General features: G+C 33.8%; 1 protein-coding gene across 4 annotated transcripts in view; it reads left to right on the plus strand.

Moving 5' to 3' along the window:
- Window positions 1–14,232, plus strand: part of TLL1 (tolloid like 1) — a 139,572-nt gene that overhangs the window by 93,188 nt on the left and 32,152 nt on the right. For all 4 annotated transcript variants that reach the window (XM_039347450.1, XM_039347453.1, XM_039347452.1 and 1 more), the window contains exons 6-8: window positions 1,727–1,905; window positions 3,404–3,509; window positions 8,543–8,667. In XM_039347450.1, coding sequence (XP_039203384.1) covers window positions 1,727–1,905; window positions 3,404–3,509; window positions 8,543–8,667 — 410 coding nt within the window. The remainder of the gene's footprint in view (window positions 1–1,726; window positions 1,906–3,403; window positions 3,510–8,542; window positions 8,668–14,232) is intronic.

The raw sequence follows: 14,232 nt of genomic DNA on the forward strand, positions 1-14,232 counted from the left end.
GACTTAGAATGATTAACTTAAAAATGATTTTCCCAAAATATGATGCTTATTTAAAATGTTTCTATTGTGGTTTTATTTAATGTGACCTACATGTCCTGAGCAAACAGTGGATTTCTGAAATAGGTCAAAAGCTTCTCATAAACAACTATTTTCAGAGTGTTTAAATCTCATATGTAAAATAGCGTACAACCTACATTATATAGTGAACTCTGTTTCAGTTATGCATTACCTTAAAATAATGTTGTTTTGCAAAAGGGATTTATAGAACATGCTTTTAAGTAGATTTTTGGAATCTTCATACTAAAACTTATTGATTTTATACATAAAAGAGTTTTGTGTTATATTTGCTTAATAAATTATGTAAGTAAATACATGTTGCATTTATTAATTAAGTTGCTATTCAAATCATGATTATTTGAATGACTGTATTATGAATTGATTTCTTTTAAATCAAAACTTTATTCTGATGGCAGTTTTTGATATGATATCCCACAACTAACATAAACAAATTACCCCTATCAGTATGTTTTCCAATACGTGATTTGGTGTTTTATCACATTCCAGTTACTTTTTTCTTTTCAGAATATTATCAACTCGTATTATAGATATGTGGCTGTAGACCCAAATCTATAGTCTAATAATAAACTTAGTTTCTTAATATGGATTTTATTATGGAAGCAAAATATATCATCTTTACACAAGAGGAAGGTTTAGCAGACTAAAAACATTTGCAGAAAAAACAAAAATAGAACATTTTGAAAGAGAACAAGATAACCTAGGTAGAATCCTCAAAAATCTTCAATATTTCCCACTGCAATATTCTGTTCTAAATTCTACATGTCAGTATAATTTCCAGTCTGAAGAACTCTTGAAAAAGTTTATGACATAAGTGTATATGCCTGGATAATTTGCTTTCATCGTATAAATTTACTGTTGAAGAGCTTCACATCTAGTTTTGACCTAGAATATTGCAGTACATTTTATTCAGTTTTACTTGACTTCTCTGTGGTAAATAAAAGCTTCTGTGTCATTAGCCAAAATTATGTAGGCTTTTGTGGCTTTTTAAGAGATTAGAAGCGACATACGATATATATATTTACTGTCTTCCTTCTGCCCCCCACCTCCACTTCTTGAAGAGGAATTTCAATTGCAAAAAGATTCATTTTTCTTATTTCAGAAGCATCTCCCCATTAAGACTCTTCCATCTATGAGCAGGACAGTTGATTTGAAAAATAACTACTAGTACCCAATCACATATCTTTAACATGTGAGCTGTTTATCTTAAATTACAGGAAGATGGGAGAAAAAGAGCAGCCTCCATTATCAGCAACAAATAATATGTTTCAGTTAGCCAAAATATTTCTTCTAGGGAAAGAGTGGAGAAAAAAATGTTCAGGCTGCAATTGATTGTATGTGAAGAATCATTTGGTTTTCATTTATATTTACTTAAATCTGGTAGCTAAATATATACAATATATACATGCATACATATATACTGTATGTATATGAATATGTATATAAATATATACAAAAGTATCTGGACACAAATACAAGCATCCAAGAAAATATATTTTATAATGTGTATGATACATATATTTAACAAAACAGTTATTAAAAACAAATCCTACAATAAAATATGAAATAAAAACACTAAATATAGATCTCAGCTCCTTCTTGGAAGTGTACTTTCAAATGATTTCACTTCATTTCTTATCCTAAATTGCAGATGCTGCTCCTATGTAGGCCGAAGGGGCAATGGTCCTCAAGCAATTTCTATTGGCAAGAATTGTGATAAGTTTGGAATTGTTGTTCATGAATTGGGACATGTAATAGGATTTTGGCATGAGCACACGAGACCAGACAGAGATGATCATGTCGCCATCATCAGAGAGAACATTCAACCAGGTGAGATAATTCTAAGATGGTTTCCCAGATATTTTAGATTGATGTCATAGATCAAAACTGCCATCAGGATTGAGCTTTTGAGAATTGTAGTTTTGCAACATCTAGAAGGTACCTGATGTGCTTTTTGGGATTGGAGCATCTAATTATTGGTAATTAAAAATTGGTCTGTTAATTTTTGTAAGAAACTGCTTTGGATATAAGCATTGAATCTTGTAGATTAAAGTTGTAATTCATTCTCCTAATGAAATGGGTACTGTTTTAATTAGTTGTCAACTTCCTTACTTGCTTCACTTAATATAAACAGTTGGTTATTTAGTTCAGGGTCCCCAACCATGGACCAGAATTGGTCCGTGGCATGCCAGAAACTGAGCTTCGCAAACAAGTGAAACCCCATTCACGGGATATAGGCAGCACGTGAAACCACGCCCCCTCCAGTCCATGAAAAAATCTCTTTCTATGGAACCGGTCCTTGGTGCCCAAAAGGTTGGATGCTGTTGGTTTAGTTGGTTGATATTGTTCTGTTTGTTGCTGACCTATGAGACATGAATATTGGATCTCTAAGATACCTTATTTTTATTGTGGCTGTAATTATTTTAATTATTTGGATTGTTGTTCTTTTTTGTGGGGTGAATTATTGCTACCTGCCCAGAGACATAGTAGTGGGATGAGTGGCCGTAGAAATTGTCTATGTAAATAAATGAAGAAGGATGCCTCCAAGAATGGAGTATTGTGGATGGAAAAAGAGAAGGAAAAAAGTCTATAGATGGGGACAATTATTGAAGAAATTATAGAAATAAATATACATATTGATAATCTCCAATAAAGATTTAAATTATCTTTAATAGTCTGATTTATATAAAAGTTAAAATCTTCTTTTATCAATCAAACCTGTTGACTTTATTAACACATCCATACAGTTTCTGACAACAGTTATATAAGTAGTTTGTCAGAGATATTTTTTTTCCTAGTCTAATCTATCAACCTGGAGTTTTCTGGTGGGCTTGCCATCTAAGTACTAACCAGGTTTGATCTTGCTTGGCTTTTTGAGATCAACCAAGGTCAACTAGGTACTGCTTCTTATAATTCCTGGGCTATGTTGTATTGTTAATTAATAATATGTGCTGTAAAATTGCAACCAATGTCTTTATGTTTCCACAATGCATTGTAGAAAATAAGAAAGTAAGCGTGGAATAATCAAGTCAGAGGGTGACAGGAAATAATAGTTTTCTTAATATGCTGCATACCAAGATGACATTTCAGACAATTGTTCCATCAGTAATTCAGTTCATGAGCAAACAGGTACATTGTTATTGCTGTTTAAAGGAAAAATTAGAAAGCTGCTTTTACCTGTGCACATATATCCCAATTCTGTGTTAGCCTTCGTAAGCAAATTGTTTATATCTACTCATAATATATTATAATTTGCATATAAAAAGGAGTTATGGGTTTTTCCCTTTCTTCCTTTTGAAAAAAATGTTTGAAATCTTACGAATTACAGGTCAGGAGTACAACTTTTTGAAGATGGAGCCCGGAGAGGTGAATTCTCTGGGAGAATCATACGATTTTGATAGCATTATGCACTATGCCAGGAACACCTTCTCAAGGTTGGAATCTCAGGTTATACCTTTTGTCTTATAATTCTATTCTTCAGTGTCGATACTCTCTGTATGTTGCTCTGATTTAGGCAGTTGAATTGCTTTGTGATGTTGCACCTCTTTGCCAAATGCCCAAATGTATTTTGTGGCTTTATTGAAGGTCTCATCATTTTTTTTGGGGGGGGGGAATGATTGTTTTAAGGAAGATTTCTTAAACTGTGCAGTTTTGTGTCAGATTCTTTCCAAATACTGTTCCAGAAAACTTTCCAATTGTGAGAAATGGTAGAGGAATGCCCTGTGTTTATATTTTTGGCTTATAGATATTGCTTTCGGAACCATTGGAGCCTTGACTTGGCTATGGAAGTAAGAAACTGAAGAATGCTTTCCTAAAATGCTAAAAAAAAAAAAAAGGTTTTAAAAGCTTTACTTAATATCTTTAAAAATTATTTTATAGAAAAAATAATCACTGTGCCTATAATAGATAGATAGATAGGTAAATAAATAGATAGACAGACAGACAGACAGACAGACAGACCTTTATTATAATTTTTTACTGTGGACACAATGGCCCACATTAAAAATGAATTTTAGTTGCTTGCTCTCAAGCAGGAATAGAATAGAACAGAACAGAACAAAATAGAATATAATAGAATCTCAATAGAAACACTGTATAGTGTTCCAGCTATTCTATGATAAAATCTTGTAGTTTGAAGATAATATATCTTTTCAATTATGGACACATAATTTGTCCATTTAAAATTACTTATTTTGAAAAGGATACATGTAATTACAAAATGATACAATCCAGTCTTATTTATGCATACATATCTTTTGCATACAAATATATATATATATATATATATATATATATATATATATATATATATATATATATATATATATATATATCTATCTCCATCCCTTGGATAGCCTCTTGCATGTTGATTGGTTTTAATATTATTAACATTTTACAATAATTGCTTTGTTCCAATTTGAAACATTGCCTCTATTTTTTTTATTGAAAGTTTTTTAAATTTTACAAAACAAATCCCCTCCCCAAACCCTCCCCCAGCTCCCCAAACCTCCCAAACCCTCCCCCAACCTTCCCAGAGCTGAGTACAGGCTTAATTAAAATTTTTCAGAAAAAGAAAAGAAAAACTTAAAACACATATAAATCCTAAACAAATCTAAATACATTAAATTAAATAGGTTATCTTCTCTAAAAAATAATAATTGCAATCATTAAACACATTATAATATACTCTAAACATTTTCTAGTATCATACTTATATTATTATCCATCATTCTGTATAAACTCCCTCCAAAACACAAATTTAAACATTACTTTCTTTGAATATCTATACCTACAATATAAAATCTAATCTCTCCCTCTTTCTTTATCCTAGAACACAAAAATAAACATATAAACCTTCATTATACCATTAAAACTAAATACTCTTTGAATACTTAAACTAAATACTTAAACTTAAACTTCTTATCTAAGATTTTCATTCAATCTCCATAATCTTCTCTCCTATCAAAAAAAAAAACTTAAAAGACATATAAATCCTAAACAAATCTAGATACATTTAATTAAACAAGTTATCTTCTCTTAAAAATAATAATAATAATAATAATAAAACCCAATCATTAAACACATTATAATATACTCTGAACCTTTTCATATCATACTTATGTTATTATCCATCATTCTTTATAAACTCCCTCCAAAACACAAATTTGAACATTACTTAAAACATTAGAATTCCCTTATACACATTTAAATCTTTACCAATAACAAATTCCATCCACAATAAACACATTCCTAATCAATTTCTCTTGTCCATAAACCATTAAAATTCTCTTATACACATTTAAATCTTTACCAATAACAAATTCCATCCACAATAAACACATTCCTTATCAGTCTCTCTTGTCCATAAACCTCAAAAGAAGTGCTTTGAAAACTGCCCTTAAAGCTAACTCCAAAAAGTTTGTAAATCTTGCTTCTCCCACAGACTCAGTACTCTTTTGAATACTTAAACTAAGTACTTAAACTTAAACTTCTTATCTAGAATTTTCATTCGATCTCCATCCTTGTCAGTCTCTCTTATCCATAAATCTCGAAAGAAGTGCTTTGAAATCTGCCCTTAAAGGTAGCTCCAAAAAGTTTATAAATCCTGCTTCTCCCGCAGACTCAGGAGCCAATACTTGTGAGGCTTCCTTAAACTCCTTCTTCTGTTGCTCTTTTTCTTTACGATTATATGTTGCACGAGTTGTCCTCTGCTCCTTCATCTCAACTTGTTGAGGCCCCTCAAACTGAGATTTCCCATTTTTCATTAATATAGGCTCTTCAGACTGCAATTCTACCCTTAAAGGTTGCTCCAAAAAATTTATAAATCCTACTTCTCCCGCAGATTCAGAAACCAATAGTTGTGAGGCTTCCTTAACCTTCTTCTGTTGCTCCTTTTCTTTACAGTTATATGTTGCACAGGTTATCCTCTGCTCCTCCATTTCAACTTGTTGAGGCCCCTCAAACTGAGGTTTTCCAATTTTCATAAGTATAGGCTCTTCAGACTGCAATTCTACCTTCTTTTCTTCCAAAGCTTTAAACTTAATAGATGGCGATGAACATACCCCCAGGACCGAAGTATAAAAGTCTTTTGCTTGAGAAACAGTATTAAGTCTATAACATATCCCCAGGTAATTCACCACCATTCCAATCAGAACATCCCATCTGAACAAGATTCATCTCTTTTTAAGTTCATCTGCTAAAAAAGCAAACTCCTTTCTTCTTCTTAAAATTTTAGATGGGATCTCCTTTAGAATTATAACATCTTGTGAAGCAATTTGAAATCTCTTCTTATAAAAAGCTTGTATAATTTCGTTGCGCAGGGATCTTTTCCCAAAGTAAATTACCACATCTCTTGGCAAATTCTTTTGCACTGCCACCACAGAGTTAACTCTAAATAATTTTTCAATTTCACTAAGTATTTCCTCTTTTTCTTTATTCAAAATCACAGCAAAGTCCTTTGCAACCATCTCTCTCAGATCTCCTTGCACAGACTCTCCCAAACCTCTGATTCTTAAGGCATATTCCATTTGTCTATATTGAAACATAAGAATCTCATTTTCCATTTCTTTTTCCATGCTTTCAAATTTTCCCTCCATCAATTCCACTGTTTTCTTCTACCTCTTCTACACAAGAGTTCAGCTTTTCAAGAACAGAGGCAACTCCTTTTAGAGCCAAAACTATCTCTTGCCTCAAAATCTTATTATTTTCCTCTAAAATCTCTTTCATTTCTGCCCTAATTTGAGATATAACATTTCCCATCATATCTTGCAAATCCTTCACAATTATTGGCTGTACCAAGGAAGAGGGTGAAGCTATTGATTTAGGTTGTTGCACTGATGATAAAACTGAAGAAGAAACCACCTTAGGAGCTGTAGGAATTACTGGACGCTTTGGAGCCATCTTAAAAAAAATCTTTACTCCTTCTTAAAAATTACAAAAATTAAGCAAAAGAAAAAGAGAGATTAAGTCCAAAAAAATTCAAAAAATCCTTCAAAAGGAGATCATTATAACAAAAAGATACTGAACGCTTTGGAGCCATCTTAGAAAAATCTTTACTCCTTCTTAAAAGTTACAAAAATTAAACAAAAGAAAAAGAGAGATTAACTCCAAAAAATCAAAAAATCCTTCAAAAGGAGATCATTATAATAAAAAGAAAGGAGTTAAAAAAAGAAAAGGGAAGAAGAAAAAAATAATTAAATAGAAAAAAATCCATTCCATTTTTTTAAAAGTATAAAAAGCAAAACAAAGAAGTTAAACAAAAATAATAATGCTTCTAAAATCCAAACCCAACATCAAAATCAAATCCGCATTCCGTTCCAATCATTAAAAAAAGGAAAAGGATAAAAAAAAACACCAAAAAGCCTGCCGATCGCCATTCTACCTTCCCCCCCCAAAAAAACCGAAAGGCTTGCCGATCGCCATTTTACTTTCCCTTTCAACAAAAGGAAAAAAATAAAAATAAAAAGAGGGAATATAAAAGTAAAAGTAAATCTTTAAACTTAAAATCCAAATAAAATCAAAGAAAGCAAAAGCTAAATCCTCTACTCAGCTCTGTCCACCTCTGAAAAAGAAACTCACCAGATCATTTTAATCGCAGAGGTGGTTGCAGCGGCTTGTTTTGTCCCTAGGGACAAAAGCAGCTGGGAAGCGGAGACAGTCTGAACTCCGTGGGAGCACTCCTCTCACCCCCCCAAAAAAAGCCTTGGGGGTGCATGAGAGTGGCTCTACCACTATTCAGACAACCCTCTTCCCCCCCCTTTGCCCGGGAGGGGGATTTTGAACCGCTGAACAGCTGATGGCTGCTGTTCATAGCGATTCAAACACTTACCCAGGAGGACGGCTACAAAGTAGCCGCCATCGCGTGCGCAGATCCACCGGAAGTCCAAACATTGCCTCTTTTGATTAAGGTTCTGAAAGCTTTTTCTGATTATGTTCCTAAGATCTGCTGTTATTTTAAATAAATATTTAAATAAGTATTCTTGTCACTGTAATGAAAATTTCAACAATGCATTAATATCTCACACATCAAAAACTGCAAAAATGATTGTGCACTGAGGTTTTGAAAAACAAAATGAAGGCCTTTGAAGCAGATTTTAATGAACTAATTAGCAATATGAGAACCAATCATTGTATTGTGGATTTTTTTTGGTTCCTAATATTCTCTTGAAATAAGTATAATTAAAATAATTGGTCAAGATCAAGATGATGTGTTGTTAGAACAAGGCCTTGAACAGAACAATTTCTTCACCTATTGTGTGAATGTCAGGAACAAGCCAGACTAATCAAATAACCATGTCATTATAATTGTTGATTTTTCCATTTCACTGGCTGCTTTTTGTTACTAATTCTCATTTTATTCTAGAATGCAATGTACATGCTGAAGAGTATCTTGAATAAATTCAAAACTTTTGATATGAAAAATAAGTTGGTTTTTTTATTTTTGTTTTGGCTTCTTAATTATTTTTAGGGGTATGTTTCTGGATACAATACTTCCCTCCCGGGATGATAATGGGATCCGACCGGCCATTGGTCAGCGCACACGATTAAGTAAAGGAGATATTGCACAAGCTAGAAAGCTGTACAGATGTCCAGGTATTGAATCATAGAGATTAAGCATGAAGAAGCATATTCTAATATAATTAATGAGGTCTAACTATAATTCTGAATAAGGTGTTTTCTTATCTGCTTCTATTTAGGCAGTTACTTAAGGTGAGATCATAAACATTCTTAAGGCATTAAGGGATCAGTGGCTTGAATTTGATTTTACCATCTCAAGAAGCAGTTCTGTGCTTTCCTAATGTAGCTGTTCACTTGCTGGAGATGACAGTGGGAAAAAACATGACTCATTCTATCATTTCTTATTTAAGGTAGTGTACTTTAAATCCAGATCTATATTTAGACTGATGATGCATTTGTTTAGCATACTTCAACAGGGAAGTCTAGCTGCTCTGCAAAAGAATGGTCCTAGATTTTTTTTTTTTTTAAAAGACGTGAGTCATAAAATAAGTGCAACATTTGATCAAAAAATCCAGTTGTAGAAGGCTTTGATTCTTTGGCTCTTTCAGAAAAATTGGGTCATGTGGCCCTAAAATCTCATAAATTCCTACCTTGCTGCACTTTCTGAACTATGTCATTGGTCAGAATTTCTCCATGCTTCAATTTCTTTTCCTGCCTAAAAGTCCTGTCTGACAGTACAAGTCACCACTTATGCGATACTCATTTTGAAACTGAGCTTTTTTTAATGGGTGCCAGTTAGGCAGGGACATTAAAAGAGCTATTCCCTGTTCCTAACACATGCAGTGTATGCTTGCATGTATGTCCATCTGTGGGTCTCCCCAATAACTTACTTCCTAACTTATTACTTTATCCTTTGCATATTATTCTAAATGCATCACAAGCTGTATTATGATGCACCTATGTCAAAACCACAAAATATGCTAGAAAAATTGCATATAGAAGGCATAAAAGGACATCTAAGTCATGTTCAGCTAATACATGTCATTAAGGAATTCACACATACATATGCATGCATGTATAAAAATGATAAGTTATTTCAGTTTATAATGCTATCACAAAATTAACAATTCAGCTTAATTATTTTCTTTAACTAGGTTAAATTGATAATATAAATGTTCAGCATAATTGTATCTAATGACTTTTTAAGGATTCATAATTATGTTCTTTCTAATAGTAGGTAGATATATTAATGATTATTCTCCACGCAATTTTATTATTAGACTTTTGCTTATTCACATTCAAAAATACCAAAAATATTGAGCTATAGGACTTCATAGATTCTACAGTTAGTTTAAAGAGCAATACTTTTTATTTATTTTTTTGCACACGAATGAGGTGGTGTATGGATGAGAAACACATAGCCTTGAAACTTACAGAGATTTCTTCATTTAGTTGAAAAAAAAACCCCAGTGGTTTCTGTAATATCTACTAAAACAATCTTTTATTGTTTCAGTTTTCATAACTTAGATGTGTTAAAGAAATGAAATTGAATGGGTTAGGAATAAACTAATCCTCCATCTTAATCATACATAAACATGATCCTCATTCACATTACATTACAACATCTTTAATAATTTCATAATTGAAGTTTGGGAAAAAATTATATTCTCCCACCCTCAAATCTGTATGGAGGTATGGGACGAAGTAATTAAGTAGGCTGCAGGGAGTTTGGTATTTTTCATGCAGTTATTCCCACTGTGGCAGAGGCAGAGTCCACTTTTAAATGAAAAGTGATGAACTAAAAACTACATTTTCCAGTCAAATAAAATTTATTCTGCTGATGGGATTGAGTGATTCCCAATGAGAACAACTATTGTAGCCAAAGTCCTGTATTGTGGATATGGAGGGAGGGAAATCTGTATTTGCCACTTCTTATACACCTCAGTAGACCCTGTCCCCAAGAAACAAATGGGTTTTGAACACTGGCTTGTAAAGATGCCAGTTGCACAAGCCTCCTTTTAGCTTCTCTTGCTCTCTATACATAAGAGCATATATGAAGCTATATATAAAGAGTTGCTTTATACAAGTGCTTTTCTGTGTCACTTTAATGTCCTACTTTTCCGACACTTTCTGTATAGAAGTCCTCAACTTACAACCACAATTAAGCCCAAAAATTCCATTGCTAAACGAGACAGTTGTTAAGTGAATCACTGCAGTTGTTAAGTTAGTAACATGGCTGTAATGTGAATCTGGCTTTGCTTGTCAGAAAGTCACAAAAGGTGATTACACGACCTTGGGACACTGCAGCCGTCATAAATATAAACCAGTTGTCAAATATCCAAATTTTGATCACATGACTGTGGAGATGCTGCAACAGTCATAAGTGGGGAAAATGGTTATAAGTCACTTTTTTCAGTGTCATTGTAACTTAAACAGTCACTGAATGAAGCGTTGTAAGTTGAAGACTACCTGTATTGCCAGCCTGTTTGGACTTCCAGATTATTATACCGCACAGTTTAAAAAAAATGAGAAAAATAACCTTTTAAATCTGTACTGCAGGTGAGCATTTCAGATTGGCAACTTCATGCTGCAAATAAGCCACAGATGAGTTTTGGTGACACTGCTGGTTGTTTTTCAATGATTTTATTGTTTCTTATTCTATTGGTTTTGTTTCTTTTCTGCCACTAAGACATTTTTCAGACTAGAAACAAAGTTTAATACAGTTTTAATTTTACAGCAGTCAACATCAAGAAACCCAAGATACCAAACCTCTGCAGTTTAGTGGAATTAGTAATGATTGCAGAGTTAAAAATAAACTGTTGATAATTAGCTATGGTATTTACTTCGAAAATGTCTAGTGCTGAATAAATTATTTAATATGCAACTCATATTTGATTAGATGTCATGTAATGCATGCTTGGTGTATAGAGTGAAAGGGAAAATATTTTAGGATAAGCCAATGATTCTTTTTCTGCAGATATGGAAAGATGTTACTCTGCATTTTCACATGGCCTTACAGATACTTTCCTTGCATGTTTAAAATGAACCTTAAGATTGTTATAGTACTATATTATATATTACTATATTATATATATTATATTAATAGCTATTTTTGCCATGCTATCATGTTTAAATTTAGGTAAGACTGAATATAACATTAGCCAGAGAGCAATATCACCCGTACTATCTTAATCCAATAGCTGATCTTTTTTGAGTTACATCTAAAGGCTTGGAAAATATTTTGTAATTAATTTGCTTTTAATTATTCCTGTGACTGGCCTACTGCACTGTGATAAGAAAATGCAGGTCTCAAATATGAGATGTTCAACAGACATTCAGAATTACAGAAAAAGCCACTTGTTGATTGAAGCCCATAAAGATAATTAAGAAGTTGTGTAGTAGCAGAAGTATCTGCAGGGTATGCTAAAAAAAAGAAAAGGATATGATTGAAGCTACACCTATGTGTTGCACACCCGTCTGTGACATTCCTTTATCAGGGAGCAGGGAATGGATGCTCCAAAGTGTTGATAGTGTACATTCATCATTTCCTACTCAAGCTCAGCACAAGGTCCAGGAAATACACTAGCTTTAGACCTGGCATGTATGGAAACTTATCAAAGAGAGAACTAAGGAGAAATTTCCTGGCAGCAATAACAATAAATCAGCGGAACTGCTTGCTTCCAGAAGTTGGTGAGGTTGTGGAGGTTTTTAAGACGAGATTGGACAGCCATTTGTCTGGAATGGTATAGGGTCTCCTGCTTAAGTAGACGTTTGGACTAGACTAGGTCCCTTTCAGCTTGGTTATTTTGTTGCTATTATTGTTATGTCAATGGGGTAAGATGAGAATAAAATGAAAAAATTGCCACGCAAGAGAAAAATAAATATATTCATCAGAGCTGCTGAAACAAAATATTGTCAGAGATTAGTAAAATAAGAAATAATTACCAATAGCTAATTGTCAGTATAGTAGTAAAATGAAAGAGGTAACACCAAACATTATATCGGGTCTGGCTGAGGAATTCTGGGTGTTGAAGTCCACAAGTCATAAAAGCGCCAAGTTTGAGGAACCCTGCATAATATCATTACTACGTAAGTAGTGGTTGCAAAAAAGACTGATGCGTAGTCCAGGTAAATGTTCTACATTTGGTAAGGTTCTACATTTAGGCAAGAAAAACTAAATGTACAGGTATAGTAGGTGGTACCTTGCTCAATAGTAGTAACCATGAGAGGGATCTTGGAGTCCGAATGGACAATTACTTAAATATGAGCCAGCAGTGTGCTGCAGCTGCCAAAAAAGCCAACATAGTGCTAGGCTGCATTAACAGAGGGATAGAATCAAGATCACGTGAAGTGGTAAGGCCATACTTGGAATACTGCATCCAGTTTTGGTCACCACAATGTAAAAAAAAATGTTGAGACTCTAGAAAGAGTACAGAGAAGAGCAACAAAAAAGATTAGGGGACTGGAGGCTAAAACCTATAAGGAACGGTTGCTGGAATTGGGTATGTCTAGTTTAATGAAGAGAAGGACTAGGGGTGACATGATAGTAGTCTTCCAATATCCGAGGGGCTGCCCCAAAGAAGAGGGAGTCAAGCTATTCTCCAAAACACCTGAGGGGAGGACAAGAAGCAATGGATGGAAACTAATCAAGGAGAAAAACAACCTAGAACTAAGGAAAAATTTCTTGACAGTTAGAACAATTAATCAGTGCCTCCAGAAGTTGTGAATGCTCCAACGCTGGAAGTTTTTAAGAAGAGATTGGATAACCATTTGTCTGAAATGGTATAGGTTCTCCTGCTTGAGCAGGGGGTTGGACTAGAAGATGTCCAAAGTCCCTTCCAGCTCTGTTCTACTCTACTCTACTCGGCAAGGGAGAGGGAAAGCGTGCTGCACCATAAGGCTTGTACTTGTCTGTAGGAGCAGGTTTTGGACTATGTGCTCTTGGCAGGACCAGATTACTCAGGATTGCATCAGTTTCCTGAGCCTGCTGGCCATTTGTCTATTGCTCACCCTGTTGGGCACCCTTCTTTAGCAGGTATAGACTCTTAGAATAGGCAGTGTGGGAGGGAATTTGTCACAGCTTGATGTTAAAAAATACAAATGAAAGTAGGTGAGAGTATGACACAGACAACCTGTCTCATCAACAAAGTGTAAGATTGCATAATGACTATTGTTGGGCAAAGAGGAAAGGTAAATTGCTGACTTCTTCAGGTTTCAACATGATTTTAAAAATTAAGGTGACAAAAATGTTGGCCCCTTTAATCTGAAAATTCTGCTATATTAAATCAGCTGCTGGTTAAACATCTACAGTATTAGATCTGTTTGTTGAGATTTTGCCGCTAGTATTGTACTAACTTTGCTTTAATCATTTTGGTGGGTAACTTTGCCAGATTCTGGAAGGGGGAATATGACTTTGCTGGTGCTTCTGGATCTGTTTCACATGCCTAACCAGCATGATTGTAAAGTCATCACAAAGATTCCTTATGTGATTAATCTCAAGTAGTTTAAACAGCCAGGGGGTCATATTGCATCTGTGTCTTTCTCCCTGATTAGTGATAAAATATTTGAAAACAAAGTGAAACCAATGCTATGATGCAGGAAATCAACTACTATTTTCATTTAATAACTATTTGATCTGGGATATATGCCAGATTGTACTTGTTTTGGCATATTGCCACAACAAATACAATCTGGTATATA

Source organism: Crotalus tigris, unplaced genomic scaffold, assembly GCF_016545835.1.
Source record: "Crotalus tigris isolate CLP2741 ecotype Arizona unplaced genomic scaffold, ASM1654583v1 scf7180000018073.2002930, whole genome shotgun sequence".
In the NCBI taxonomy this organism is placed as follows: Eukaryota; Metazoa; Chordata; class Lepidosauria; order Squamata; family Viperidae; genus Crotalus; species Crotalus tigris.